General features: G+C 42.5%; 4 protein-coding genes across 19 annotated transcripts in view; all 4 read right to left on the reverse strand.

Annotated features, from left to right (window-relative positions):
* Positions 1 to 417: 417 nt before the first annotated feature.
* Positions 418 to 2495, reverse strand: LOC135538981 (tectonic-like complex member MKS1). The gene is made up of 6 exons (XM_064964860.1): positions 2152 to 2495; positions 1855 to 1952; positions 1562 to 1690; positions 1281 to 1433; positions 1123 to 1199; positions 418 to 887 (listed from the first exon to the last, which is right to left on the reverse strand). The coding sequence occupies exons 2-4, from the start codon at positions 1938 to 1940 to the stop codon at positions 1397 to 1399; spliced, it is 252 nt and encodes an 83-aa protein (XP_064820932.1). The 5' UTR covers positions 1941 to 1952; positions 2152 to 2495; the 3' UTR covers positions 418 to 887; positions 1123 to 1199; positions 1281 to 1396.
* A 1079-nt stretch (positions 2496 to 3574) lies between these two features.
* Positions 3575 to 11470, reverse strand: LOC135538987 (uncharacterized). 11 transcript variants are annotated; one of them, XM_064964869.1, is made up of 15 exons: positions 11223 to 11470; positions 10956 to 11013; positions 9739 to 10613; positions 9507 to 9610; positions 9299 to 9376; positions 9009 to 9063; positions 6986 to 7047; positions 6833 to 6907; positions 6662 to 6700; positions 6476 to 6550; positions 6094 to 6198; positions 5869 to 6003; positions 5400 to 5687; positions 5101 to 5243; positions 3575 to 4393 (listed from the first exon to the last, which is right to left on the reverse strand). In XM_064964869.1, exons 7-15 carry the CDS (start codon positions 7040 to 7042, stop codon positions 4348 to 4350), a joined length of 963 nt encoding a protein of 320 aa, XP_064820941.1. In that variant the 5' UTR covers positions 7043 to 7047; positions 9009 to 9063; positions 9299 to 9376; positions 9507 to 9610; positions 9739 to 10613; positions 10956 to 11013; positions 11223 to 11470; the 3' UTR covers positions 3575 to 4347. The 11 variants fall into 11 exon arrangements, with proteins under 11 accessions (XP_064820941.1, XP_064820938.1, XP_064820942.1 ...); XM_064964866.1 differs by having other exon boundaries at positions 10865 to 11013; XM_064964870.1 differs by having other exon boundaries at positions 9739 to 9866; positions 10318 to 11013.
* Positions 11471 to 11653: 183 nt separating this feature from the next.
* Positions 11654 to 18717, reverse strand: LOC135538978 (uncharacterized). 4 transcript variants are annotated; one of them, XM_064964854.1, is made up of 10 exons: positions 18631 to 18717; positions 15108 to 15169; positions 14956 to 15030; positions 14786 to 14824; positions 14600 to 14674; positions 14211 to 14315; positions 13986 to 14120; positions 13510 to 13797; positions 13211 to 13353; positions 11654 to 12499 (listed from the first exon to the last, which is right to left on the reverse strand). In XM_064964854.1, exons 1-10 carry the CDS (start codon positions 18680 to 18682, stop codon positions 12454 to 12456), a joined length of 1020 nt encoding a protein of 339 aa, XP_064820926.1. In that variant the 5' UTR covers positions 18683 to 18717; the 3' UTR covers positions 11654 to 12453. The 4 variants fall into 4 exon arrangements, with proteins under 4 accessions (XP_064820926.1, XP_064820928.1, XP_064820929.1 ...); XM_064964856.1 differs by lacking the exon at positions 14786 to 14824; XM_064964857.1 differs by lacking the exon at positions 13211 to 13353.
* Positions 18631 to 27761, reverse strand: part of LOC135538977 (NADPH--cytochrome P450 reductase-like) — a 31268-nt gene continuing 22137 nt past the window's right edge. For all 3 annotated transcript variants that reach the window (XM_064964852.1, XM_064964851.1, XM_064964853.1), the window contains 2 exons: positions 20735 to 20820; positions 18631 to 20619 (listed from right to left, as the gene is read on the reverse strand). In XM_064964852.1, coding sequence (XP_064820924.1) covers positions 20475 to 20619; positions 20735 to 20820 — 231 coding nt within the window. In that variant the 3' untranslated portion in view covers positions 18631 to 20474. The remainder of the gene's footprint in view (positions 20620 to 20734; positions 20821 to 27761) is intronic.

A 27761-nucleotide genomic window follows, 5' to 3' on the forward strand; every position in this document is an offset into this window, starting at 1 on the left:
GGACTACAGGAAAAGGAGGACAAACCACACCCCTATTCTCATTGATGGGGCTGTAGTGGAGCAGGTTGAGAGCTTCAAGTTCCTTGGTGTCCACATCACCAAACTATCATGGTCCAAACACACCAAGAGTCGTGAAGAGGGCACAACCTAAAAAAAAAGCCTATTCCCCCACAAGAGACTGAAAAGATTTGTCATGGGTCCTCAGATCCCCCAAAAATTCTACAGCTGCACCATCAAGAGCATCCTGACTGGTTGAATCACTGCCTGGTATGGAAACTGGTCGGACTTTGACCGCAAGGCACTACAGAGGGTCGTGCATACGGCCCAGTACATCACTGGAGCCAAGCTTCCTGGAATCCAGGACCTCTATACCAGGCGGTGTCAGAAGAAGGCCCTAAAAACTATCAAAGACTCCAGCCACCCTAGTCATAGATTGTTCTCTCTGCTACCAAATGGCAAGCGGTACCGGAGCGCCAAGTCTCGGTCCAAAAGACTTAAAAGCTTCTACCCCCAAGCCATAAGACTCCTGAACAGCTAATCAAATGGCTACCCAGACTTTTTGCACCCCCCCACTGTTTTAAGCTGCTGCTACTCTCTGCATAGTCAATTTACCTCTATTACCTCGACTAACTGTGCCCTCCGCACATTGACTCTGTACCGGTACACCCTGTATATAGCCTCGCAATTGTTATTTTACTGCTGCTCTCTAATTATTTGTTACTTTTATTAAAATGATCTAAATTCGGTGCATGTGACAAATAAAATTGGATTTGAGATGACCTTTGCTGATGAAACAACTTGTTAAGGATCTGTCACAAACTTACATGCATACCATTTCAGTCCTGGCCAACCAAGCTGTTGAGGTAGTCTTTATGACGTACATAACGCTGAAAGGAGGAAAAGAGAGGAGAGGTCATCGTCATAGAAAATACTCTAACCTGCCTGAAAGGCTATAATAATATTTCATCAGTGTACTGTATGTACATGCATAAGGACAAATCTGACATGAGGCCACTTTGGGATACAAAAACATCTGCCAAGTTTTGATTTTGGGATGAACTATAATACAAGTATTATTACAGTGCACCAACAGTGAATAACACTACACACTCAGTCACTCACGTCTATATATGCACTGTTGCTGTTCCGTCTCCTCTGGTCTGACGCCACACCTCCCTCTTCTCCCCCTCCGTCTCAACCTTGGGTGCAAACAAACAACATCATAACACAGTAAATGGCTGGGAATGTATGAATTCTGCTACCAAGTAAGTGACCCTTACTTGAGCTAGGGGTAAAACATTTTGACTTCAGCGGGTGCGGGTCACTGGCCTGAAGGGCTCCTTGCCTTTGTTGAAGTCTGGTTTGATGGTAACCACTCCATTTCCATCTGCTCTTATCATGCAGACAAGCATTCCTTCTCCTTTTGGCCAAGTCTGAGAAATACAATAATAAAATGCCACTTTTCAATGCCTGAATTGGAATCTACTTCAAAGTTATTACATACAAAGCAGTGTAATAAGTGTATAGGCTACATAGTGGTTTTTCCCCTTGTGCTACTCACTTGCCCGCTGGTCCCAGGTCCCCCATGATGTGCATGGTCTGTACAGGTGTGTTGACCATGTGGCTGGTCTTCACAAAGTCCTCCGAGGGCTCCCAGGTAATCAGCCTGGACTTGGGGATGGTGCGGTCACTGCAGACCAACAGAATACCACAAACACATTTTGCATACAAGGGTATGGTGTAATGTGAACATACCGGTACACTGTTTGTCTTCAAAGCAGCACGAAGCATCAATGCTGCTTCAATTACATTCACTTTAATAATAATTAACTTTGGTGAGTAACAGGGACTTACACTAGGCGTCTGTCCTGTCGTCTGTGTCTGACATTGACCATCCTATGTGCCAGTAAGGTAGGATTGGACTTGACCTGCGTCACCATACTCTGGGAATGCTGTAGTGAGTATATCAAAAACAGCTTTAAAACACTAATGTTTCTTTTGGACAGAAAATAGGTAAATGCTTTGTTTTGAATAATGAAATTGTCACGTCTGCTCCAGCTCCCTCTCTCTGGCGCTCGAGGTCGCCAGGCTGCTCACCATTACGCACACCTGTCACAATTTTTACGCGCACCAGCGCTTCATCGGACTCACCTGGACGCCATCAGGTCATTGATTACCTCCCCTATATCTGTCACTTCCTCAGTTTCATTCCCATGTCTGCATCGATGTTGTTTTGTTTCTCTTGTCCAGACACTGTCCCGTCTCCCAGCGTCTTTGGTTACAGAACCGTTACAGAAATAGAGATTCTGTTGAAAACCACCCCTTCCCAATTGGTGTAGCAGTCAGAATCGGTGTAGGTGAAAATCCTGCAGTTCCATCTGTCTCTGGTCCGCTCCTGAGCCATGATCTCTGTGTGGTATTGTCTCTCCAGAGGAGTCTGGCATACTGACTCACTCTGGAACAAAACCACTTCATATTGCGCGCACACACACACACACACACACACACACACACACACACACACACACACACACACACACACACACACACACACACACACACACACACACACACACACACACACACACACACACACTACTATGCAACTATCCTAAACAGTAAATTCTTATTTGTTATAAGGACACTGACTGAACAGCTTCTCCTGCCAGCCTACCACAAACTCCTCCTCATCATTTCTGGCTGAAAACAAAACCAAGATGTTGTGGTCCATATCTAGCTACCACGAAAATGACATCTACTCAACGAAGAGGCATCTGACATCTTTCTGTTTCAAAACATCTAACATCATCTTGCTGTTTCAAAACAGTGTTAACACCCGATTGAGCCTGAGTTGAGGGTGTCCAGCTCAATGCCTCCCATCTCCTGTTGAGTCCAAACCTGCAGCTGAAGGTGTTGGGAGAGGGCTGCTGTGGAGGTGACTCTCTGAATACGGATCCTGTAAACACCATTGTAAATGTAAATATAAACAAAGTAATCCCCGGAAACTCAGGGATCAGGTCAAGCAATCTACTGGGTGTTTATCATCATCTGCTTTGAGAGCTAACGTTAGCTAACGACAGTATCTTGCTTGTATGGCAATGCAAGGACTAAAAGCCACACAAACGCCAACTGCAACTTACTTAATTGTATGGTTTTTGACAGCATCCCGGGAACGATAGGCAGCCTCTCCGGTGTCGGTGCTCCAGCCGTCTGCCATGTTGTAACATTCTGAACTTTATTGATGGCAAGCCAACTAGCTAGGTTAGCAACATACACACACGCGCGCTATGTATACAGCAGCAGGCAATTTTGCCAATTTTGTAGTTTTCGCAAGCTTCTGCTCGTTGCATGGCAACAACAGTCTGCAAACCTGGTTGGGTTTCTGGCGAGCAATACAACTATTTATTGGTTCACTACCGCCGCCTACCGTGGGATACAGTCCAGAGCAGGAGAATAAACCCTCCCACTGATAACAGGTAAGATAATATCAGTATAATAATATTCCCTTGATGTAAAAAGTTTAAGAACCCCTGATGTAATCAATTAAGACACAAATCTGTCTGACACAAATAAATGCAATTTAAAAAGCTTTATTGGAAATGCACGTTTCAAACAGCACAATTCAAGTACAGATGAGTGTAGCTGAAATACATACATGCTAATTTAGTTTAAATGTGATGTATTCCTCCAGTCCCAGTTCATTTCTACTCTTTTGACATGCTTCAGAACAGATGCATGCTTCACTTCAGTGTACAATGGTCCTACATTTGCATATCACAGTGTTTGAAGCTTTTACGTTCTGCATCTCTCTGCTCTTTCATCTGAAGCCAAAACCTCCACGGTTTAAACAGGTGTAGATTTCCATCTCTGTGTGGGAGACCAAATATTGCAAGGAGACCAGTAAGGGGCCCTCAACTCTTCACTTTGGCCAACTGAAACCTAAGACCCCAATACCAGTGACACTGCCCTAAGGTTGGTGCTGTCCATTGGATGAGACTGTGGAGACAGAGGTCTTATCTCTCTGTGGTTACTAAAGATGTCATGGCACTTATGACATGAGTAGAGGTGTTGACCCTGCTTCTCCTGGCTATATTTCCAAGCCTAAGCATGTAAATCCAACTCATTATCATAGGCTGTATGGGGATCAATATTTTTTTTATTTATAACGCTGCATGTCTGAAAATATAAGAATGAGACCAATATATGTATTTGGTAATCATAGTTCTTGTCTATGAAATTACGTTTGTGTGTGTTGTAGGAATAACCAATACTCAAAATCTGTGTGTGTGTGTGTGTGTGTGTGTGTGTGTGTGTGTGTGTGTGGGTGGTAGAAGTAATAGTTGGCCATTATGTCTTTGAACATCTCAGTTTGGGCAGCAGCCACTGAAGAAACCTGTCAATCAAAAACCACAGGAGAATAAATAGTATTATAAACTGGGTGGTTCGATCCCTGAATGCTGATTGGCTGAAAGCCGTGGTATATTTAAGCAATAAGGCACGAGAGGGTGTGGTATATGGCCAATATACCACAGCTAAGGACTGTTCTTACGCACAACACAACACGGAGTGCCTGGATACAGCCCTTAGCCGTGGTATATTGACCATATACCACAAACCCCCAAGGTTTCTTATTGCTATTATGAATTGGTTAACAACGTAATTAGAGCAGTAAAATTAAATAATTTGTCATACCTGTGGTATACGGTCTGATATACCACGGCTGTCAGCCAATCAGCATTCAGGGCTCGAACCACCCAGTTTATAACAGATCGTATACCACGGGTTTGACAAAATATCTATTTTTACTGCTCTAATTAAGTTGGTAACCAGTTAATAATAGCAATAAGGCACCTCGGGGGTTTGTGGTATATGGCCAATATACCACGGCTAAGGGCTGTATCCAGGCACTCCGTGTTGCGTCGTGCTTAAGAACAGCCCTTTGCCGTGATATATTGGCCATATATCACACCTCCTCGTGCCTGATTGCTTAAGTTTGCACTTACACATCAGCTCTTTCTCTGCTACCTCATTCTATTTCTCTAATTCTCTAGTCTAGTAGTCCCTGGTTATGTTCCACTTCTCCCTCCTCTATTTCCTCACCTCTTCCTCAGACTCTTCTTTTCCTCTTTCTTGTCCTCCTCCTTACTTTCTCCAACATTTCCCATCTGTTGCGTCTTACTGGCCTTCTCTTGCTTCAATTCATTTTTGGCCTTGCACTTCTTTTTCTTATTGACCTTCCCTTCCTGAATATTTTGGACAAGCAGATAAAGTAATGTACGTTTATGGGTTCTCTCTTCTCTTGAGCTACTATACCTAGAGCTATACTATACTAGAGAAGGACTTATGCTATACTATAGAAGGACTTACGGCCAATATTCCCTTCTTGTATTTCCTCTCACCTGTGGGGCCACTCCAGCCATTTCCTGGAGCAGCTTCCTGCCAGTCTCGCTCAGATTGACGATGGGAGCCAGGCGAGGGCTGTGGCGGTATGGGAAGTTCTCTGTTTGGGGCGGAGCGATAATGACAGGGTTGAGAGGAGTCCGAGGCCTTGGAACATTTACTGGGTAGGGAGAGCCTACAGCAGAGGACAGGGCCTGTAGGGCTTCAGCCAGTGTCCGGTGTGCTGAGGTTACAAGAGGAGAGAGGCCATTCTTGACAGATACAGGACCTGAGACCTCCCCTGGGCTCTGTAGGACCAGAAAGTAAAGTAACATATCAGGAAAGTGCTATGTTCAACACAATCTGTAGAAATACTTTATAACTACTCTATACACATTGCAGATACATGACTACACTCAATAAGTAATTGTCTGCATAATTTCCAATCCCCCATGTATATATATAAAATATTTAATATGCAGAACTTACCAGGAAGTCTGACTCATCAAAGGAGTGGAGAGACAGATCATCATCCTCGTCCATATCCCTCACATCAAGCTTTGTCACCTTTCCATTCTCAACTTTCAGCTTTGGTGTCCTCCTTTCATGATCCTCATCATCACACTGTGTATCAGAGTCAACTAGTCAGAGACCATCCTCCTCCCAGTGATGTCACTCAACAAAGACATGGACGGTAGGGTACAACTCTTTTACCTCAGATTCACAGTCAGTGAAGGAGTAGATGGAAAAGTCATCAGAACTGGAGGATGAGATCACGTCACGATATTTTCTCTCTATCAGCTGAGTCACCCTTCCAGACTGAGGAGACAGAGAAAGGCATGTACTCATGGCAGCCATAGAATACATAGAATATGTAGGCAATCCAACATGGTTGTACAAGTAGTGAGTAATACATGGGTAACTGAAAATGCAATAAATGCAACTCCCATAACATTAGGGGTGGGGCAAAAGATCTTCCATAGTACAGGATTCTTTAGCATCTCAAATGGAAATTGTCAATTCAACCAAGCCAACCAAAATGGCCATATGAATCAACAGATTGATCTATCTGTTGTATGGGAACAGCAGAGATGACCTGGCTAAGAGGCTCTGGATTGATGCTCCATCCATCCCCAGATGTCTGGTCCTGCCCATAGCTCACAATGATTGGCTGTTAACAGTAAAGAATGAATTCAACACTGCTTTGCTCATATTGGCCTTGAATTGTGTATCAATAAATAATATAAGGACTGTTATGTGGTTGAATTTGAATGTGACTTACAGGCTTTTTGTGGATCTGAGGGGTCTGCACTGAATTAGACTGTCAAGACAGCATTCAATGAAGTTAGATAGGGATATCTGCATTTGCTTTAATTCTGAGAACTGCAGTTTGTACATGCAGAATGCATAACTAATGTGTATGTGTTTTTGTTTCAGGTCAGATATGACTTACAGGCTTTGGCCTTCTGTGCACCTTGCCGGTTGGCCACAACACGGAATCAGGGGTGTTCACCCGAACTGGTTTCAACTGTCAACACAACACTCAATTTAAAATGTGATAATATAACAAAAACAGGACAAAAACAAATAAATATTTGATATTTACCACATAAGGGCGGCGTCTTAAAGCTCTTTTGATTCTCTCATCATTACGATCCATCATTCTTTCTGAGGGAAACATTTCCATCAATTAACAGACACAAAACACATCCCGACTCACACACAGACACACACACACACACACACAAAGATGGCATCCCAAATGGCACCCTATTCCCTATATATGTATATATATGTTGGGAAGGAAGTGCCCCAAAAGGCCAAAGATTGCCTGCAACAACCTGAGTGAAGAAAACTATTGAACAGATTAAATCAAATCTGAACACCGTTTAGGTTGTGAATTAATGCATGGTTACGTCATTTTGGGTCACAGCATTATGACTGCGCTTAATACGTCCAAAGAAAAACGTTTGTTTGGAGCCGGACTGGTGGTATCATATTTTCACTGGTTGTAGCTCAATAACGAACGTGATGTGCTTTTTATATCTTACTGACTGAGTAATGGTTGTATCGCTGGTTGGTTGGACGTTATACATAGATAGACCAACATGATATCAATAGGAAGAAACCATTCCTTGACAAATATTTTGTTGTATTATTGTTTTACTTCGAGTAACATTAAGGGACCACAATAGAAACCGTTTACTTTATTGTGTTGTCCCTGCCATGACACGTTTTATTTAATTAAACGGGTTTTATTATTTTATTAAACTGTCCAATCAAATACATCTAACTTTCTATCTAACTCACATGAGCTGTTGAGGACTCCTTGGTCATCACATTTCAGGCACAAGCCAGCAGGTGGAAGGAAGTGTCTTTAAATGCAGCACTGCCTTTAACGCACTTCATGATCTGCGCAACAGTATCTTTGTGGTTGTGAAAGTGATTAATCCAAATGCGGAAGTTCAGTACATTTGTTTTGGTTTAGCAAGCTAGCTTCTCAAGTCTTGGCTAAAGTGTTGTGCAATATTGGAGGAAAAGTGTCGTTACTGACATTTTGTATTGTGCTTGATTATCCTCTAGTAGTTTGAGAAGTTTGTACTGAGCATCAACATGATCACCCGAATAGTTTAGAAAGATGTGGTTCAGAGGTTCAAGAGTTTGACTCCTGAGTTCAGGCTAACACGTGGCATTGTTGCTGTCATTATAGTATTGTAATGAAACAGACAGGGAGCAGGTCTCGAACCCTCGGACCTTCTAGCCCGAGGTCCGGCGCGCTATCGACTGTGCCGCAAAAGCATGCTCGTGCGGCACAGTCCATTTCCGCGCTTAAAAATCCAGGTTCGTTACAGTATCATCAGTTTTGTTCAGTCACTACATATTTCGGTTTATCAGAAGATGTCTAAAGTCTTGGAACTACAGTTTTTGCCAATGGGCATGGTACCTTAGCAAGGAGGGGTTGAGGTACTCAAGAATCATGCTCAGTAGCTAGCTAGCCACTTTGAATGGGTCTTTTGTAACGTTATCTCGCGTGCTACAACGTGTAGCTAACGTTAATGACGTAACAGATTGTGCCAGTAGGCTACAGCAGCAAGCTAGAGCACAACACATCAATGCCGCTGATGTCTGTCAACCCGATAATATCCGTTTAATCCTCTCCTCTTCCAAGCTCATCACATACTCCTTCCACCACCAGACAGAGACCCAGATACTCCTCAGAATTGGGGTTCTGGTGCTCCTCTGTGGTGGGATTGAGAAGAGTGTGGGCACTGTTTGGTTCCTCCTCATGTTTCAGCTGCTCTCTATCAACACAGGGGTGTTGTACACAACCGTGGAGCTGGTGCTGTTTGGTGCATCTGCACAGAATCAAGTGGAGGGGTTTGTTCCTGTATCCCCCTCCCTTATGGGTATGGCCACAGTGTACTCACTCATGGTTACGGGCTTTCTTTTTGATGAATGAAATGAAATAGCATCCACTCACCAGTAAATTAGATCCATTACATGCAGTTTGTTGGGCAATGCATCATTCAACATTGTAAATTCTGGAGCAGGGAGCAGTGGTTGAGGTTATCAAGAGTGTGGGCTACAAGGGCAGATTATGATGTCATTTTTAGAAACTACATGCATACCATTTCAGTCCTGGCCAACCAAGCTGTTGAGGTAGTCTTTATGACGTACATAACGCTGAAAGGAGGAAAAGAGAGGAGAGGTCATCGTCATAGAAAATACTTTAACCTGCCTGAAAGGCTATAATAATATTTCATCAGTGTACTGTATGTACATGCATAAGGACAAATCTGACATGAGGCCACATTGGGATACAAAAACATCTTCCAAGTTTTGATTTTGGGATGAACTATAATACAAGTATTATTACAGTGCACCAACAGTGAATAACACTACACACTCAGTCACTCACGTCTATATATGCACTGTTGCTGTTCCGTCTCCTCTGGTCTGACGCCACACCTCCCTCTTCTCCCCCCCCCGTCTCAACCTTGGGTGCAAACAAACAGCATCATAACACAGTAAATGGCTGGGAATGTATGAATTCTGCTACCAAGTAAGTGACCCTTACTTGAGCTAGGGGTAAAACATTTTGACTTCAGCGGGTGCGGGTCACTTGCCTGAAGGGTTCCTTGCCTTTGTTGAAGTCTGGTTTGATGGTAACCACTCCATTTCCATCTGCTCTTATCATGCAGACAAGCATTCCTTCTCCTTTTGGCCAAGTCTGAGAAATACAATAATAAAGTGCCACTTTTCAATGCCTGAATTGGAATCTACTTCAATGTTATTACATACAAAGCAGTGTAATAAGTACATAGCCTACATATTGGTTTTTCCCCTTGTGCTACTCACTTGCCCGGTGGTCCCAGGTCCCCATGATGTGCATGGTCTGCACAGGTGTGTTGACCATGTGGCTGGTCTTCACAAAGTCCTCCGACGGCTCCCAGGTAATCAGCCTGGACTTGGGGATGGTGCTGCCACTGCAGACCAACAGAATACCACAAACACATTCTGCATACAAGGGTATGGTGTAATGTGAACATACCGGTACACTGTTTGTCTTCAAAGCAGCAGGACGCATCAATGCTGCTTCAATTACATTCACTTTATTAATAATTCACTTTGGTGAGTATCAGGGAACTACACTGGGCGACTGTCCTCTGACATTGGCCATCCTATGTACCAGTAAGATAGGATTGGACTTGACCTGTGTTCACCATACTCTGGGAATGCTGTAGTGAGTATATCAAAAACAGCTTTAAAACACTAACGTTTCTTTTGGACAGAAATTAGGTAAATGCTTTGTTTTGAATAATGAAATTGTCACGTCTGCTCCAGCTCCCTCTCTCTGGCGCTCGAGGTCGCCAGGCTGCTCATCATTACGCACACCTGTCACCATTTTTACGTGGACCAGCGCGTCATCGGACTCACCCGGACTCCGTTTCTCTTGTCCAGACACTGTTCTTCTTTAGTTTCATGTCTATTTATTAATAAATCCTCCCCCTATACTTGCTTCCCGTCTCGAAGCGTCTTTGGTTACAGAACCGTTACAGAAATGGAGATCCTGTTGAAAACCACCCCTTCCCAATTGGTGTCGCAGTCAGAATCGGTGTAGGTGAAAATCCTGCAGTTCCATCTGCCCCTGGTCCGCTCCTGAGCCATGATCTCTGTGTGGTATTGTCTCTCCAGCGGAGTCTGGCATACTGACTCACTCTGGAACAAGACCACTTCATATTGCGCACACACACACACACACACACACACACACACACACACACACACACACACACACACACATTACTATGCAACATCAAACTATCCTAAACAGTAAATTCTTATTTGTTATAAGGACACTGACTGAACAGCTTCTCCTGCCAGCCTACCACTAACTCTCCGGATGAAAACAAAACCAAGATGTTGTGGTCCATATCTAGCCACCACTAAAATAACATCTACTCAACTAAGAAGAATCTAACACCTTTCTGTTTCAAAACAGTGTTAACAACTGATTGAGCCTGTGAGTTGAGGGTGTCCAGCTCAATGCCTCCCCTCTCCTGTTGATTCCAAACCTGCTGCTGAAGGTGTTGGGAGAGGGCTGCTGTGGAGGTGACTCTCTGAATACGAATCCTGTAAACACCATTGTAAATAGAAACAAAGTAAACAGGATTCTAGCGAGCTAAATGCCATGTTTTCATGGCAAACTCAGGGATCAGGTCAAGAAATATACTGGGTGTTTATCATCATCTGCTTTGAGAGCTAACGTTATCTAACGATAGCATCTTGCTTGTAAGGCAATGCAAGGACTAAAAGCCACACAAAGGCCAACTGCAACTTACTTTTTTGACAGAATCCCGGGAACGATAGGCAGCTTCTCCCGTGTCGGGGCTCCGGCCGTCTGCCATGTTGTAACATTGGGAACTTTATTGATGGCTGGCTAGCTAGCTAGGTTAGCAACATACACACACACGCGAGCTATGTATACATCAGCAGGCAATTTAGCCAATTTTGGAACAAATACGTTTCACAAGCGTCTGCTCGTTGCATGGTAACAAATGTCTGCCAGCATGGTTGGGTTTCTGGCGAGCAATACAACTATTTATTGGTTCACTACCGCCACCTACCGTGGGATACAGTCCAGAGCAGCAGAATAAACCCCCCCACTGATAACAGGTAGGATAATATAAGTACAACAATATTCCCTTGATGTAAAAAGTTTAAGAACCCCTGATGTAATTAATTAAGAGAAGAATCTGTCTGACACAAATAATTGATATTTAAAAAGCTTTATTGGAAATGCACGTTTCAAACAGCAGAATTCAAGTACAGATAAGTGTAGCTACATCAGATACATGCTAATTTAGTTTAAATGTGATGCAGTCCTCCAGTCCCAGTTCATTTCTACTCTTTTGACATGATTCAGACCAGATGCATGCCCCACTTCAGTGTACAATGGTCCTGAATTTGCATATCAATGTGTTTGAAGCTTTTACATTCTGCATCTCTCTGCTGTCTTTCATCTGAAGCCATATCCTCCAGGGTCTAAACAGGTGTAGATTTCCATCTCTGTTTGGGAGACCACATATTGCAAGGAGACCAGTAAGGGGCCCTCAACTCTTCACTTTGGCCAAAGGAGACCTAAGACCCCAATACCAGTGACACTGCCCTAAGGTTGGTGATGTCCTTTGCATGAGACTGTGGAGTCAGAGGTCTTATCTCTCTATGGTTACTAAAGATGTCAAGGCACTTATGGCATGAGTAGAGGTGTTGACCCTGCTTCTCCTGGCTATATTTCCAAGCCTAAGCATGTAAATCCAACTCATTATCATGGGCTGTATGGGGATCAATATCATTTAAAAAAAATAATGCTGCATGTCTCAAAATATAAGAATGACACTATATGTATTTTGCTAATCGTAGTTCCTGTCTCTAAAATTATGTTTGTGTGTGTTGTAGGAATAACCAATACTCAAAATCTCTGTGTGTGTGTGTGTGTGTGTGTGTGTGTGTGTGTGTGTGTGTGTGTGTGTGTGTGTGTGTGTGTGGGGTGGTAGAAGTAATAGTTGGCCATTATGTCTTTGAACATCTCAGTTTGGGCAGCAGCCACTGAAGAAACCTGTCAATCAAAAACCACAGGAGAATAAACAGTATTATAAACTGGGTGGTTCAATCCCTGAATGCTGATTGGCTGAAAGGCGTGGTATATTTAAGCAATAACGCACAAGGGCGTGTGGTATATGGCCAATATACCACTGCTAAGGGCTGTTCTTATGCACAACACAACACGGAGTGCCTGGATACAGCCCTTAACCGTGGTGTATTGACCATATACCACAACATTGGAAGGTTTCTTATTGCTATTATGAACTGATTAACAACGTAATTGGAGCAGTAAAATTAAATACTTTGTCATACCTGTGATATACGGTCTGATATACCACGGCTGTCAGCCAATCAGCATTCAGGGCTCGAACCACCCAGTTTATAACAGACTGTATACCACGGGTATGACAAAACATTTATTTTTACTGCTCTAATTACGTTGGTAACCAGTTAATAATAGCAATAAGGTACGGGGGTTTGTGGTATATGGCCAATATACCACGGCTAAGGGCTGTATCCAGGCACTCCGTGTTGCGTCGTGCTTAAGAACAGCCCTTAGCCGTGAAATATTGGCCATATACCACACCTCCTCGTGCCTTATTGCTTAAGTTTGCACTTACACATCAGATAGCTGCTCTTTCTCTGCTACCTCATTCTATTTCTCTAATTCTCTAGTCTAGTAGTCCCTGGTTATGTTCCACTTCTCCCTCCTCTATTTCCTCACCTCTTCCTCAGACTCTTCTTTTCCTCTTTCTTGTCCTCCTCCTTACTTTCTCCAACATTTCCCATCTGTTGCGTCTTACTGGTCTTCTCCTGCTTTACTACTTTTTTGGCCTTGCCCTTCTTTTTCTTATTGACCTTCCCTTCCTGAATATTTTGGACAAGGAGATAAAGAAACATAAGCTTATGGGTTTTCTCTTCTCTTGAGCTACTATACCTTGAGCTATACTACACTAGATAAGGACTTATGCTATACTATAGAAGGACTTACGGCCAATATTCCCTTCTTGTATTTCCTCTCACCTGTGGGGGCACTCCAGCCATTTCCTGGAGCAACGTCCTGCCTGTCTCGCTCAGGTTGGTGATGGGAGCCAGGCGAGGGCTGTGGCGGTATGGAAAGTTCTCTGTTCGGGGTGGAGCGATAATGACAGGGTTGAGAGGAGTCCGGGGCCTTGGGACATTTACTGGGTATGGAGAGCCAACAGCAGAGGGCAGGGCCCGTAGGGCTTCAGCCAGTGTCCGGTGTGCTGAGGTTACAAGAGGAGAGAGGCCATTCTTGACAGATACAGGACCTGAGACCTCCCCTGGGCTCTGTAGGACCAGAAAGTAAAGTAACATATCAGGAAAGTGCTTATGTTCAACACAATCTGTAGAAATACTTTATAACTACTCTATACACATTGCAGATACATGACTACACTCAATAAGTAATTGTCTGCATCATTTACAATCCCCCATGGATATATATATATATAAAATATTTAATATGCAGAACTTACCAGGAAGTCTGACTCATCGAAGGAGTGGAGAGACAGATCGTCATCCTCGTCCATATCCCTCACATCAAGCTTTGTCACCTTTCCATTCTCAACTTTCAGCTTTGGTGTCCTCCTTTCATGATCCTCATCATCACACTGTGTATCAGAGTCAACTAGTCAGAGACCATCCTCCTCCCAGTGATGTCACTCAACAAAGACATGGACGGTAGGGTACAACTCTTTTACCTCAGATTCACAGTCAGTGAAGGAGTAGATGGAAAAGTCATCAGAACTGGAGGATGAGATCACGTCATGATATTTTCTCTCTATCAGCCGAGTCACCCTTCCAGACTGAGGAGACAGAGAAAGGCATGCACTCATGGCAGCCATAGAATACATAGAATATGTAGGCAATCCAACATGGTTGTACAAGTAGTGAGTAATACATGGGTAACTGAAAATGCAATAAATGCAACTCCCATAACATTAGAGGTGGGGCAAAAGATCTTCCATAGTACAGGATTCTTTAGCATCTTGAATGGATAATTGTCAATTCAACCAAGCCAACCAAAATGGCCATATGAATCAACAGATTGATCTATCTGTTGTGTCTCTATGGGAACAGCAGAGATGACCTGGCTGAGAGGCTCTGGATTGATGCTCCATCCATCCCCAGATGTCTGGTCCTGCCCATAGCTCACAATGATTGGCTGTTAACAGTAAAGAATGAATTCAACACTGCTTTGCTCATTTTGGCCTTGAATTGTGTATCAATAAATAATATAAGGACTGTTATGTGGTTGAATTTGAATGTGACTTACAGGTTTTTTGTGGATCTGAGTGGTCTGCACTGTATTAGACTGTCCAGACAGCATTCAATTAAGTTAGATAGGGATATCTGCATTTGCTTTAATTCTGATAACTGCAGTTTGTACATGCAGAATGCATAACTAAGGTGTATGTGTTTTTGTTTCAGTCAGATATGACTTACAGGCTTTGGCCTTCTGTGCACCTTGCCGGTTGGCCACAACACGGATTCAGGGGTGTTCACCCTCACTGGTTTCAACTGTCAACACAAAACTCAATTTAAAATGTGATAATATAACATAAACAGGACAAAACAAACAAATATTTGATATTTACCACATAAGGGCGGCGTCTTAAAGCTCTTTTTATTCTCTCATCATTACGATCCATCTTTCTTTCTGAGGGTAACACAGACACACACACAAAGATGGCATCCCAAATGGCACCCTATTCACTATATATGTATGTTGGGGAGGAGGTGCCCCAAAAGGCCAAAGATTACCTGCAACAACCTGAGTGAAGAAAACTATTGTACAGATTAAATCAAATCTGAACACAGTTTATGTTGTGAATGAATGCATGGTTACGTCATTATGGGGCACAGCTTTATGACTGCGCTTAATGCGTCACAAGAAAAACGCTTCTTTGGAGCCGGACTGGTGGTATCATCTTTTCACTGGTTGTAGCTGAATAACGAACGTGATGTGCTTATTATATCTTACTGACTGAGTAATGGTTGTATCGATGGTTGGTTGGACGTTTTACATATATAGGCCAACACGATATCAATAGGAAGAAACCATTCCTTGACAAATATTTTGTTGTATTATTGTTTTACTTTGAGTAACATTAAGGGACCACAATAGAAGCCGTTTACTTTATTGTGTTGTCCCTGGCCTGACACGTTTTATTTAATTAAACGGGTTTTATTATTTTATTAAACTGCCAATCAAATATATATATATAGCTTTCGATCTAACTCATATGAGCTGTTGAGGACTCCTTGGTCGTCACATTTCAGGCACAAGCCAGCAGGTGGAAGGAAGTGTCTTTAAATGCAGCACTGCCTTTAACGCACTTCATGATCTGCGCAACAGTATCTTTGTGGTTGTGAAAGTGATTCATCCAAATGCGGAAGTCCAGTACATTTGTTTTGGTTTTGCAAGCTCGCAACACAAGTCTTGGCTAATGTGTTGTGCAATATTGGAGGAAAAGTGTCGTAACTGACATTTTGTATTGTGCTTGATTATCCTCTAGTAGTTTGACAAGTTTGTACTGAGCATCAACATGATCACCCGAATAGTTTAGAAAGATGTGGTTCAGAGGTTCAAGAGTTTGACTCCTGAGTTCAGGCTAACACGTGGCATTGTTGCTGTCATTATGCTGTCATCTGTTTTGTGTACTATCACTACATATTTCGGTTTATCAGAGGGATGTCTACAGTCTTGGAACTACAGTTTTGCCAATGGGCATGGTACGTTAGCAAGGATTGATTGAGTGATTTAAGAATCATATGCTCTGTAGCTACTGTAGCTAGCTACTTTGAATGGGACTGTTGTAACGTTATCTAGCTTGCTACAACGTGTAGCTAACGTTAATGACGTAACAGATGGTGCCAGCAGGCTACAGCAGCAAGCTAGAGCACAACACATCAATACCGTTGATGTCTGTCAACTCGATAATTTCCGTTTTAATCCTCTCCTCTTCCAAGCTCATCACATACTCCTTCCACCACCAGACAGAGACTCAGATACTCCTCAGCATTGGGGTTCTGGTGCTCCTCTGTGGTAGGATTGAGAAGAGTGTGGGCACTGTTTGATTCCTCCTCATGTTTCAGCTGCTCTCTATCAACACAGGGGTGTTGTACACAACCGTGGGGCTGGTACTGTTTGGTGCATCTGCCCAGAATCAAGTGGAGGGGTTAGTTCCTGTATCCCCCTCCCTTATGGGTATGGCCACAGTGTACTCACTCATGGTTACGGGCTTTCTTTTTGGGGTCAGTGTTCCCATGTTAGCCCTGGCCTGGCTGTTTCTGGTCATAGTAACACTTTTGGTCCCACACTCTCTTCCTCTGCAACCCCATTGGCAGTTTCAATAGATGATCCCCAACTGTAATTGAATACTGTACAATAGGCACCCTAGTGGTCCCCCATGATTAGATAGAGAATCACTGTTTAGTTAGAGAAGCTCTCTGTAATCTCTCCACATTCTCATTGGTTGCAGAATCATACCCAGTCCAAGCCTACGCTCCAGTTTCCTCCAACCTACAGGTTACCAAGACCACACCAAAGACATTTGAAGGCTTGGCCCAGTCCTACTATACACAGGGGAGCCCTGTTCAGTTCTCAGGTTATTATGTTCACAACCATGGATATGCCCTGAAGCATAGCTCTGCCTCTCAAACCAGCAGTCACTGGGCTCCAATGGCTCACCCACGAAGCATTGTTACCCATCGCTCCACAAAAGCCGCAGCCCTTGCAGAGCAAGGGGAACTACTACTTCAAGGTCTCAGAGCAAGTGACGTCACAGATTGAAACGCTATTTAGCACGTACCACCGCTAACTAAGCTAGCCGTTTCACATCCGTTACACTAGGGTCTATTATGGTTTACCCAGGGGCACCAGTGTCTTCATTGACATATTGCTGATATAGAAAAGTCATTCAATGACAGCTCTCTCATTTGTTATACGTTGAAATGTAATATACTTGGACATGGGGTTTGAGGTAGTACTTAAAAAGGTACATGGTCTCTTCACGGATGACTTCGGTTTGAAGAGTCAATCAAACTCTGAATGTTCAGGGTTAAATCAATGCAAGAAGGTTTTGATTGTCATTTGAATGTAAGCAATCTCTTGGCACTCTTGATTTATATTACACCGATGTATTTCGTTTGTCTTTCCTTAACTACTCACAGCAATGAAATTAATTAGCATCCACTCCCCAGTAAATTAGATCCATTACATGCAGTATGTTTGGCAATGCATCATTCAACATTGTAAATTCTGGAGCAGGGAGCAGTGGTTGAGGTTATCAAGAGTGTGGGCTTCAAGGGCAGATTATGATGTAATCTTTAGAAAAGTAGGTAGTTGGGCCTCCCAAGTGGCGCAGCGGTCGAAGGCACTCCATTGCAGTGCTTGGGGCGTCACTACAGACCCGGGTTTGATCTCAGGCTGATTCACAGCCGGCCGTGACTCCCATGAGGCGGCGCACAATTGGCCCCACTGACTTCGGTCACCAGCCAACACATTGGTGCAGCTTCCGGGTTAAGCAAGCAGTGTGTCAAGAAGCAGTGCCAATTTGTTCGGAGGACTCATGGCTCTCGACATTTGCCTCTCCCGAGTCCATAGGGGAGTTGCAGCGATGGGACAAGACTAACTACCAATTGAATAACACGAAAATTTGATTAAAGTAGAGAAAAAAGAAAAAAAAGGTCGTTGTGCACAGTAAAGAGAAGCCATAAATGACAACCAAAGACTAAGTATAGCAAATCAATGATTATTATTTCTTTACAAATGCATGTTTTCAAGTTACACTGTTTATATACAAATAGCTATTTTGCATAAACAACTGGATCAAGTGGTAAAAGTCATGTAATAGGTCATGATGGAACACGTTATTCAATATCAGTAATGCAAGAGAAAAAGTTCAAAGGCACACAAATGAAAACATGAACCCTGCCATATCACTACAATAGTTTAGGGGTTTCTCTATTAAAATAAACACCAAAAGGACTGCTGAACATCACCCTTATATCATCCACTTCATGCAGTTAATGTTCAGCAGAACCTCACGTTTAAGTAAATATTTTGTATTAGACCTCCAACCATCAGCATAGAAAGGCACGAGATAAAATACTTACTGAGTGTACAAAACATTCGGAACATGTGCTCTTTCCATGACATAGTTTTCATCTGGATTCACCAGGTCTGTCTCTGATCCCTTATTGATGCCACTTGTTAAATCCACTTCAAAATCAGTGTAGATGAAGGGGAGGAGACACGTTAAAGAAGGATTTTTTAAGTCTTGCTACAATTGAGACACGTATTGTTTGTGTGCCATTTAAAGGGTAAATGGGGAAGTTACAAGACTTGTGCCTTTACATGGGATATGGTAGTATGTGCCAAGTGTACCAGTTTGACTGTCAAGAACTGCAACGTTTCTGGGGTTTTCACACTCAGTTTCCCCATTTGTATCAAGAATTATCCACCACCCAAAAGACATCCAGACAACTTGACAACTGTGGGAAGCATTGGAGTCAACATGGGCCAGCATCCCTGTGTGGAATGCTTTTGATACCTTGTTGAGTCCATGCCCCAACAAATTGAGGCTGTTCTGAAGGCAAAAGGGCAGGGGAAACTCAATATTAGGAAGGTGTTCCTAATGTTTTGTACAATCAGTGTATACTGTACACATCCCAGAATTAGTGATATCAGAACACACATAAATGACAGTTAGTAGACGGATTCATTTTGTACTGCAAGTGCACATATAACCAACACATATTGCATTGCCTAAATGCTGTGGTAGTTTCCATCTAAACGTAACTCGTTGGCACTAAGCCTTAAAGTCAGAGAGCGTAAGAAGAAAAAAAACACCTGGACATTTTTACAGTTGACCACCACTTAATCTAAGACCTATTCTTGAATGAACCGATGAAGAACAAGGCTCAATTACTAAATAGTTACTGAAATTTAAAATGTACAAATTTAACAGTACATGGTACAACATGAATACGCTACAAGTTTACACAAATTTCCTAGAGCATCTGAATTTGTAAATACATTTACAGATGGAAAATATAGAATGCTTTACATTTGAAATTAGTTAATATACAATAAAAAAAAAATGCTTGTGGGGATCTTCACAGCATGACAAACGTCCTGACACAATATTTAATTTCATAATCACCTCTGTTTGTTTTCACCTAGTTTCACTTACCAAAAACAACGTGTACAAAAGTTGGAGATAATTTACAGTACCAGTCAAAAGTTTGAACACACCTCCTCATTCAAGGGTTTTTCTTTATTTTAAATATTTTCTACATTGTAGAAGAATAGTGAAGACATCAAAACTATGAAATAACACATACGGAAACATGTAGTAACCAAAAAAAGTGTTAAACAAATAAAAATAGTTTAGATTCTTCTTTAACACTGTTTTGGTTACTACATGATTCCATATATGTTATTTCATAGTTTTGATGTCTTCACTATTATTCAACAATGTAGAGGTGTGTTCAAACTTTTGACTGGTACTGTAAATTATCATCTCCAACTTTTCTAATCTGATGTGAAACAATGAAGGTCTGCCTGCACTCTTAATAAAAAAAATATATTGATTTATTCCACAATAGAGATGTTTTTTCCCCCATAACCTTAAAAGGAGAATGTAGACCAAATCTACATGACAGACCTGGGGGTTAGGGGTCAAGTTAGAGTATGAGCCAATTCCCAAACAATCCTAAATTAACAGCAATACTTCTCAGTACGAGTCCCCACAAAAGGCTTTCAGTAAGATTACAAACAAATCCAATAATAAGGACAACAAAAATTCAGACATACGTCTTTCCATTTAGAGATTAGGTGCTGACGTGTTACCTCCAAAAACTGTTTAAAAAGGTGTTTACCGTTAACCTATTTCATTTGGGTGAGGGGTAACATCTAGGGGGTTGTGAGGGTGTCCTGCAAGTAAGCTTCATCTTCTTTAGCTCCACACATCCAGAGAGTAGCGGCCCTTGGTCATCAGCTTCTTGATGTAGGCCACAGCCTGAGTGTGTGTGAGGCCTCCGACCTCTTCAGCGATGTCATAGAAGGTGTTCTGCACATCCCGTGCCATGTTCCGAGCATCCCTAGGCAAGGACAAGTAGCAGCCATATTTACAGAGGGCACGCGATGATGGATTTGCCTTTTCAGAAAACCCTCTAAAAGCATGTACATATGCAGGTGGTCTGAATTGGTTCTTACCCGCAAATGTAGAGGTGAGCATTGTCAGTATGGATCAGCTTCCACAGATGTTCTTTGTTCTTCTTCAGGAGATGCTGCACATACACCTGAGCATGAAAAATCTAACAATTATGAACAATTCATTTGAATAATTTAACTGATACAAAATACGTTCTCTTGAAGTCTGCAGGTTCTCAATGCAATACAAATTATAGGCACTGGCAGTATCAAATATTGGACCTTACCAAAGTCATAGATACACTTCTCTACGTATTTATTTGGACAGGGAAGCTAAAACTTTTAATTTGGCTCTATACTCAAGCATTTTGGATTTGAGATCAAATGTTTCATACGAGGTGACAGTACAGAATGTCACCTTTTATTTTAGGGTATTTTCATACATATCTGTTTTACTGTTTAGAAATGAAAGCACTTTATGCATCTCGTCCCCCCAGTTCAAGGTGTCATAAGTATTTGGGCAAATTCACTTGTGTATTAAAAGTAATTAAAAGTTTAGTATTTGGTCCCATATTCCTAGCATGCAATGACTACATCAAGCTTGTGACTACAAACTTGTTGGATGCATTTGCAGTTTGTTTTGGTTGTGTTTCAGATTATGATGTGCCCAATAGAAAATATTGGTAAATAATGTTTTGTCATTTTGGAGTCACTTTTATTGTAAATAAGAATAGAATATGTTTCTGAACACTTCGAAATGAATGTATACTGAAGAAAAATATGAAATGCAACAATTTCAAAGATTTGACTTAGTTACAGTTCATATAAGGAAATCAGTCAATTTAAATAAATTCATTAGGCCCTAACCTAAGTTGTGAGGCTTGTTTGACGTACTGCGATATTCTCTAAAATGGACGGGCAGTTTATGGTAGAGAAATTAACATTTAACTTTCTGGCAACAGCTCTGGTTGACATTCGTGCAATCAGCCAAGCAGATGCATCGCGAAAGTCAGAAATAACGATAAAATAAATCCCTTACTTTTGAAGATCTTCATCTGGTTGCAATCACAAGGGTCCCAGCTACATAACAAATGGTCCTTTTGGTCGATAAAGTAATTCTTTATATCCCAAAAAAGTATGTTTATTTGGTGCGCTTCATTCAATAATCCACCTGTTTACCTTCGTTCAAAATGCATACAAAATGAATCCCAAACGTTACCAATAAACTTGGTCCAAACATGTCAAACAACATTCCTAATCAATTCTCAGGTACCCTAATATGTAAATAAACAATACAATTTAAGACGGAAAATAGTATTTTCAATACCGGAGATAAATAACCAAGTGCGCACCCTGCCCTCACCGGAGAGCGTCAAACATTTTCCAATCAAGCAGATGCATCACGAAAGTCAGAAATAGTGATAAAATAAATTGCTTACCTTTGAAGATCATCTTTCTTGCAATCCCGAGGTTCCCAGTTACACAATGAATGGTGGTTTTGTTCGATAAAGTCCTTCTTTATATCCCAAAAATGTTGGTTTATTTGGCACATTTGATTCAGAAATACACCTGTTCCAACTCGCCCAACATGCCTTCAAAGGAATCTAAAAAGTTACCTGTAAACTTTGTCCAAACAATGTTTATAATCCAACCTCAGGTACCCTAATATGTAAATAATTGATCAAATTTAAGACGGAATAAACTGTTTTCAATATCGGAGAAAAACACCAAGGAGCGCACACTCATTCACGCGCACCAAAAGACTAGAGTCCTTCTGAGTGACACTTAGAAAGAATACGAATACTTCTTCCTTTAAAAAAATGTAAAAAACATTGAACAATTTCTAAAAAGATTGGACTGTTGATATTAGTGGAAGCCATAGGAACTGCAATATGGGTCCTAATAATTAGGCTTTCCCATAGAAAAACATTGAGAAGTCCAATGACCTAAAAAAAAAAAGATTTCCTGGATGGATTGCCAAAATCAAATCAAATTTTATTTGTCACATACACATGGTTAGCAGATGTTAATGCGAGTGTAGCGAAATGCTTGTGCTTCTAGTTCCAACAATGCAGTAATAACCAACAAGTAATCTAACTAACAATTCCTAAACTACTGTCTTATACACAGTGTAAGGGGATAAAGAATATGTACATAAGGATATATGAATGAGTGATGGTACAGAGCAGCATAGGCAAGATACAGTAGATGGTATCGAGTACAGTATATACATATGAGATGAGTATGTAAACAAAGTGGCATAGTTAAAGTGGCTAGTGATACATGTATTACATAAGGATGCAGTCGAGGATATAGAGTACAGTATATACGTATGCATATGAGATGAATAATGTAGGGTAAGTAACATTATATAAGGTAGCATTGTTTAAAGTGGCTAGTGATATATTTACATCATTTCCCATCAATTCCCATTATTAAAGTGGCTGGAGTTGAGTCAGTGTCAGTGTGTTGGCAGCAGCCACTCAATGTTAGTGGTGGCTGTTTAACAGTCTGATGGCCTTGAGATAGAAGCTGTTTTTTAGTCTCTCGGTCCCAGCTTTGATGCACCTGTACTGACCACGCCTTCTGGATGATAGCGGGGTGAACAGGCAGTGGCTCGGGTGGTTGATGTCCTTGATGATCTTTATGGCCTTCCTGTAACATCGGGTGGTGTAGGTGTCCTGGAGGGCAGGTAGTTTGCCCCCGGTGATGCGTTGTGCAGACCTCACTACCCTCTGGAGAGCCTTACGGTTGAGGGCGGAGCAGTTGCCGTACCAGGCGGTGATACAGCCCGCCAGGATGCTCTCGATTGTGCATCTGTAGAAGTTTGTGAGTGCTTTTGGTGACAAGCCGAATTTCTTCAGCCTCCTGAGGTTGAAGAGGCGCTGCTGCGCCTTCTTCACGATGCTGTCTGTGTGAGTGGACCAATTCAGTTTGTCTGTGATGTGTATGCCGAGGAACTTAAAACTTGCTACTCTCTCCACTACTGTTCCATCGATGTGGATAGGGGGGTGTTCCCTCTGCTGTTTCCTGAAGTCCACAATCATATCCTTAATTTTGTTGACGTTGAGTGTGAGGTTATTTTCCTGACACCACACTCCGAGGGCCCTCACCTCCTCCCTGTAGGCCGTCTCGTCGTTGTTGGTAATCAAGTCTACCACTGTTGTGTCGTCCGCAAACTTGATGATTGAGTTGGAGGCGTGCGTGGCCACGCAGTCGTGGGTGAACAGGGAGTACAGGAGAGGGCTCAGAACGCACCCTTGTGGTGCCCCAGTGTTGAGGATCAGCGGGGAGGAGATGTTGTTACCTACCCTCACCACCTGGGGGCGGCCCGTCAGGAAGTCCAGTACCCAGTTGCACAGGGCGGGGTCGAGACCCAGGGTCTCGAGCTTGATGACGAGCTTGGAGGGTACTATGGTGTTGAATGCCGAGCTGTAGTCGATGAACAGCATTCTCACATAGGTATTCCTCTTGTCCAGATGGGTTAGGGCAGTGTGCAGTGTGGTTGAGATTGCATCGTCTGTGGACCTATTTGGGCGGTAAGCAAATTGGAGTGGGTCTAGGGTGTCAGGTAGGGTGGAGGTGATATGGTCCTTGACTAGTCTCTCAAAGCACTTCATGATGACGGAAGTGAGTGCTACGGGGCGGTAGTCGTTTAGCTCAGTTACCTTAGCTTTCTTGGGAACAGGAACAATGGTGGCCCTCTTGAAGCATGTGGGAACAGCAGACTGGTATAGGGATTGATTGAATATGTCCGGAAACACACCAGCCAGCTGGTCTGTGCATGCTCTGAGGGCGCGGCTGGGGATGCCGTCTGGGCCTGCAGCCTTGCGAGGGTTAACACGTTTAAATGTTTTACTCACCTCGGCTGCAGTGAAGGAGAGACCGCATGTTTCCGTTGCAGGCCATGTCAGTGGCACTGTATTGTCCTCAAAGCGGGCAAAAAAGTTATTTAGTCTGCCTGGGAGCAAGACATCCTGGTCCGTGACTGGGCTGGATTTCTTCCTGTAGTCCGTGATTGACTGTAGACCCTGCCACATGCCTCTTGTGTCTGAGCCGTTGAATTGAGATTCTACTTTGTCTCTGTACTGACGCTTAGCTTGTTTGATAGCCTTACGGAGGGAATAGCTGCACTGTTTGTATTCAGTCATGTTACCAGACACCTTGCCCTGATTGAAAGCAGTGGTTCGCGCTTTCAGTTTCACGCGAATGCTGCCATCAATCCACGGTTTCTGGTTAGGGAATGTTTTAATCGTTGCTATGGGAACGACATCTTCAACACACGTTCTAATGAACTCGCACACCGAATCAGCGTATTCGTGAATGTTGTTATCTGACGCAATACGAAACATGTCCCAGTCCACGTGATGGAAGCAGTCTTGGAGTGTGTAGTCAGCTTGGTCGGACCAGCGTTGGACAGACCTCAGCGTGGGAGCTTCTTTTTTTAGTTTTTGTCTGTAGGCAGATATCAGCAAAATGGAGTCGTGGTCAGCTTTTCCGAAAGGGGGGCGGGGCAGGGCCTTATATGCGTCGCGGAAGTTAGAGTAACAGTGATCCAAGGTTTTTCCACCCCTGGTTGCGCAATCGATATGCTGATAAAATTTAGGGAGTCTTGTTTTCAGATTAGCCTTGTTAAAATCCCCAGCAACAATGAATGCAGCCTCCGGATAAATGGTTTCCAGTTTGCAAAGAGTTAAATAAAGTTCGTTCAGAGCCATCGATGTGTCTGCTTGGGGGGATATATACGGCTGTGATTATAATCGAAGAGAATTCTCTTGGTAGATAATGCGGTCTACATTTGATTGTGAGGAATTCTAAATCAGGTGAACAGAAGGATTTGAGTTCCTGTATGTTTCTTTCATCGCACCATGCCTCGTTAGCCATAAGGCATACACCCCCACCCCTCTTCTTACCAGAAAGGTGTTTGTTTCTGTCGGCGCGATGCGTGGAGAAACCCGTTGGCTGCACCGCTTCGGATAGCGTCTCTCCAGTGAGCCATGTTTCCGTGAAGCACAGACCGTTACAGTCTCTGATGTCCCTCTGGAATGCTACCCTTGCTCGGATTTCATCAACCTTGTTGTCAAGAGACTGGACATTGGCAAGAAGAATGCTAGGAAGTGGGGCACGATGTGCCCGTCTCCGTAGTCAGACCAGAAGACCGCCTCGTTTCCCTCTTTTTCGGAGTCATTTTTTTGGGGTCGCTGCATGCGATCCATTCCGTTGTCCTGTTTGTAAGGCAGAACACAGGATCCGCGTCGCGAAAAACATATTCTTGGTCGTACTGATGGTGAGTTGACGCTGATCTTATATACAGTAGTTCTTCTCGACTGTATGTAATGAAACCTAAGATGACCTGGGGTACTAATGTAAGAAATAACGCGTAAAAAAACAAAAAACTGCATAGTTTCCTAGGAACGCGAAGCGAGGCGGCCATCTCTGTCGGCGCCGGAAGTCCTCGGGGTTTCGCCTGCCAAATCAGTTCTGTTATACTCACAGACATTATTTTAACAGTTCTAGAAGCTTTAGAGTGTTTTCTATCCAATACTACCATGCATATGCATATCCTAGCTTCTGGGCCTGAGTAACAAGAAGTTTACTTTGGGCACCGCAGTCATCCAAACTTCCGAATACTGCCCCTAGCCTTAAAACGTTAATCAGCTTCTTGATATGCCACACCTGTCAGGTGTATGGATTATCTTGGCAAAGGAGGAATTCTCACTATCAGGGATGTAAACAAATTTGTTCAAACTTTGGAGAGAAATATGTTTTTTGTGCGTACGGAAAATGTCTGGGATTTTTTATTTCAGCTCGTGAAACACTTTACATGATGCGTTTATATTTTTGTTCAGTGTAGACACCATGATTACGGATAATCATGAATTAATTGTGAATAATGATGACTGAGAAAGTTAGAGGCACAAAGGTCATACCCCCAAAACATCTCACCATTACCAATAACAGGGTAGGTTAGCATTTTCTGGGGGGTTATGATACTTATGCCTCTAACTTTCTCACTCATCATTATTCATTCATGATTATCCATAGTGTTCAGAAACATATAATCTTCTTAAATTTTCAATAAAAGAGACTCCAAAATGGCAATACATTATTTATAATTAATTTATATTGGGCACAACATGATCTGAAACAAAACCAAAACAAACTGCAAATGTATCCAACACGTTTGTAGAGTCACAAGCTTGATGTAGTCATTGCATGCTAGGAATATGGGACCAAATACTACACAAGTGAATTTGTCCAAATACCTATGACACCTTGAAATGGGGGGACGTTCATTTCTAAATGGTAAAACAGATATATATATATATAAAATTAACCTCAAATAAAAGGTGAAATCTTGTACTGTCGCCTCACATGAAACATTTGATCTCAAATCCAAAATGCTTGAGTACAGATCCAATTTAAAAAATGTAGCTTCATTGTCCAAATAAATACGTATGGGAGTGTTAAAGCTTATTGAATCTTATCACAAATTTCAAAATGTACGTCACACCCAGTATGTCACTTGGACCGTGCTCCCACCCATCCAGGACATCTACATGAAACGATGCCTGAGGAAGGCCCACAGCATCATCAAGGACACCACATACCTCAGGCACGAGCTGTTCACTCTCTTACTGTCGGGCAGACAGTATCGTAGCATGAGGTCTGATACCAACAGGCTCAGAGACAGTTTCTATCTACAAGCCATCAGACTACAGAAGACTTGAACTGGACGGATCACCTGCACCGACTCTCCACACCTTAGCAAACATGCACTCACTCATGAACACACACACACACACACATACACACATACACACATACATGATCTGTTTTTCGTACAGATCGTAAATCTAAGGGTGGTGGTGTTGCTGTATATGTAAAAGACAAGTTCTCGGTGGTCGTTTTGACTTCTGTTACTAAACCTAAGAAATTTGAATATTTGTCTTTGAACCTAAACCTTGGCTCATCTTTAAATATTGTTGTAAACTTGCTATTATAGACCTCCATCTGCTACTGTTGGCTCTCTGGATTGTATTTTCAAATTGTTATCACAGAATGTCAATTCTGAGTTTGTCCTGATGGG

The sequence above is a fragment of the Oncorhynchus masou genome, unplaced genomic scaffold (assembly GCF_036934945.1).
Source record: "Oncorhynchus masou masou isolate Uvic2021 unplaced genomic scaffold, UVic_Omas_1.1 unplaced_scaffold_6___fragment_2___debris, whole genome shotgun sequence".
Lineage (NCBI taxonomy): Eukaryota > Metazoa > Chordata > Actinopteri > Salmoniformes > Salmonidae > Oncorhynchus > Oncorhynchus masou.

What these genes read in the sequence shown, in the direction of transcription:
- LOC135538981 (XM_064964860.1), bottom strand. Translation starts at nt 1,940, where the DNA reads ATGGTGACGCAGGTCAAGTCCAATCCTACCTTACTGGCACATAGGATG. An exon ending in CGACAGGACAGACGCCTAGT is followed by an intron (nt 1,691 to 1,854) that starts GTAAGTCCCTGT and finishes GTTGGTCTGCAG; the next exon opens with TGACCGCACCATCCCCAAGT. An exon ending in GACCTGGGACCAGCGGGCAA is followed by an intron (nt 1,434 to 1,561) that starts GTGAGTAGCACA and finishes TGTATTTCTCAG; the next exon opens with ACTTGGCCAAAAGGAGAAGG.
- LOC135538987 (XM_064964864.1), bottom strand. Translation starts at nt 7,066, where the DNA reads ATGGAAATGTTTCCCTCAGAAAGAATGATGGATCGTAATGATGAGAGA. An exon ending in CTCAGATCCACAAAAAGCCT is followed by an intron (nt 6,551 to 6,661) that starts GTAAGTCACATT and finishes TACTGTTAACAG; the next exon opens with CCAATCATTGTGAGCTATGG. An exon ending in ATCCAGAGCCTCTTAGCCAG is followed by an intron (nt 6,199 to 6,475) that starts GTCATCTCTGCT and finishes CTGTCTCCTCAG; the next exon opens with TCTGGAAGGGTGACTCAGCT.
- LOC135538978 (XM_064964854.1), bottom strand. Translation starts at nt 18,682, where the DNA reads ATGAAAACTATGTCATGGAAAGAGCACATGTTCCGAATGTTTTGTACA. An exon ending in CTCAGATCCACAAAAAACCT is followed by an intron (nt 14,675 to 14,785) that starts GTAAGTCACATT and finishes TACTGTTAACAG; the next exon opens with CCAATCATTGTGAGCTATGG. An exon ending in TCGATGAGTCAGACTTCCTG is followed by an intron (nt 13,798 to 13,985) that starts GTAAGTTCTGCA and finishes CTGGTCCTACAG; the next exon opens with AGCCCAGGGGAGGTCTCAGG.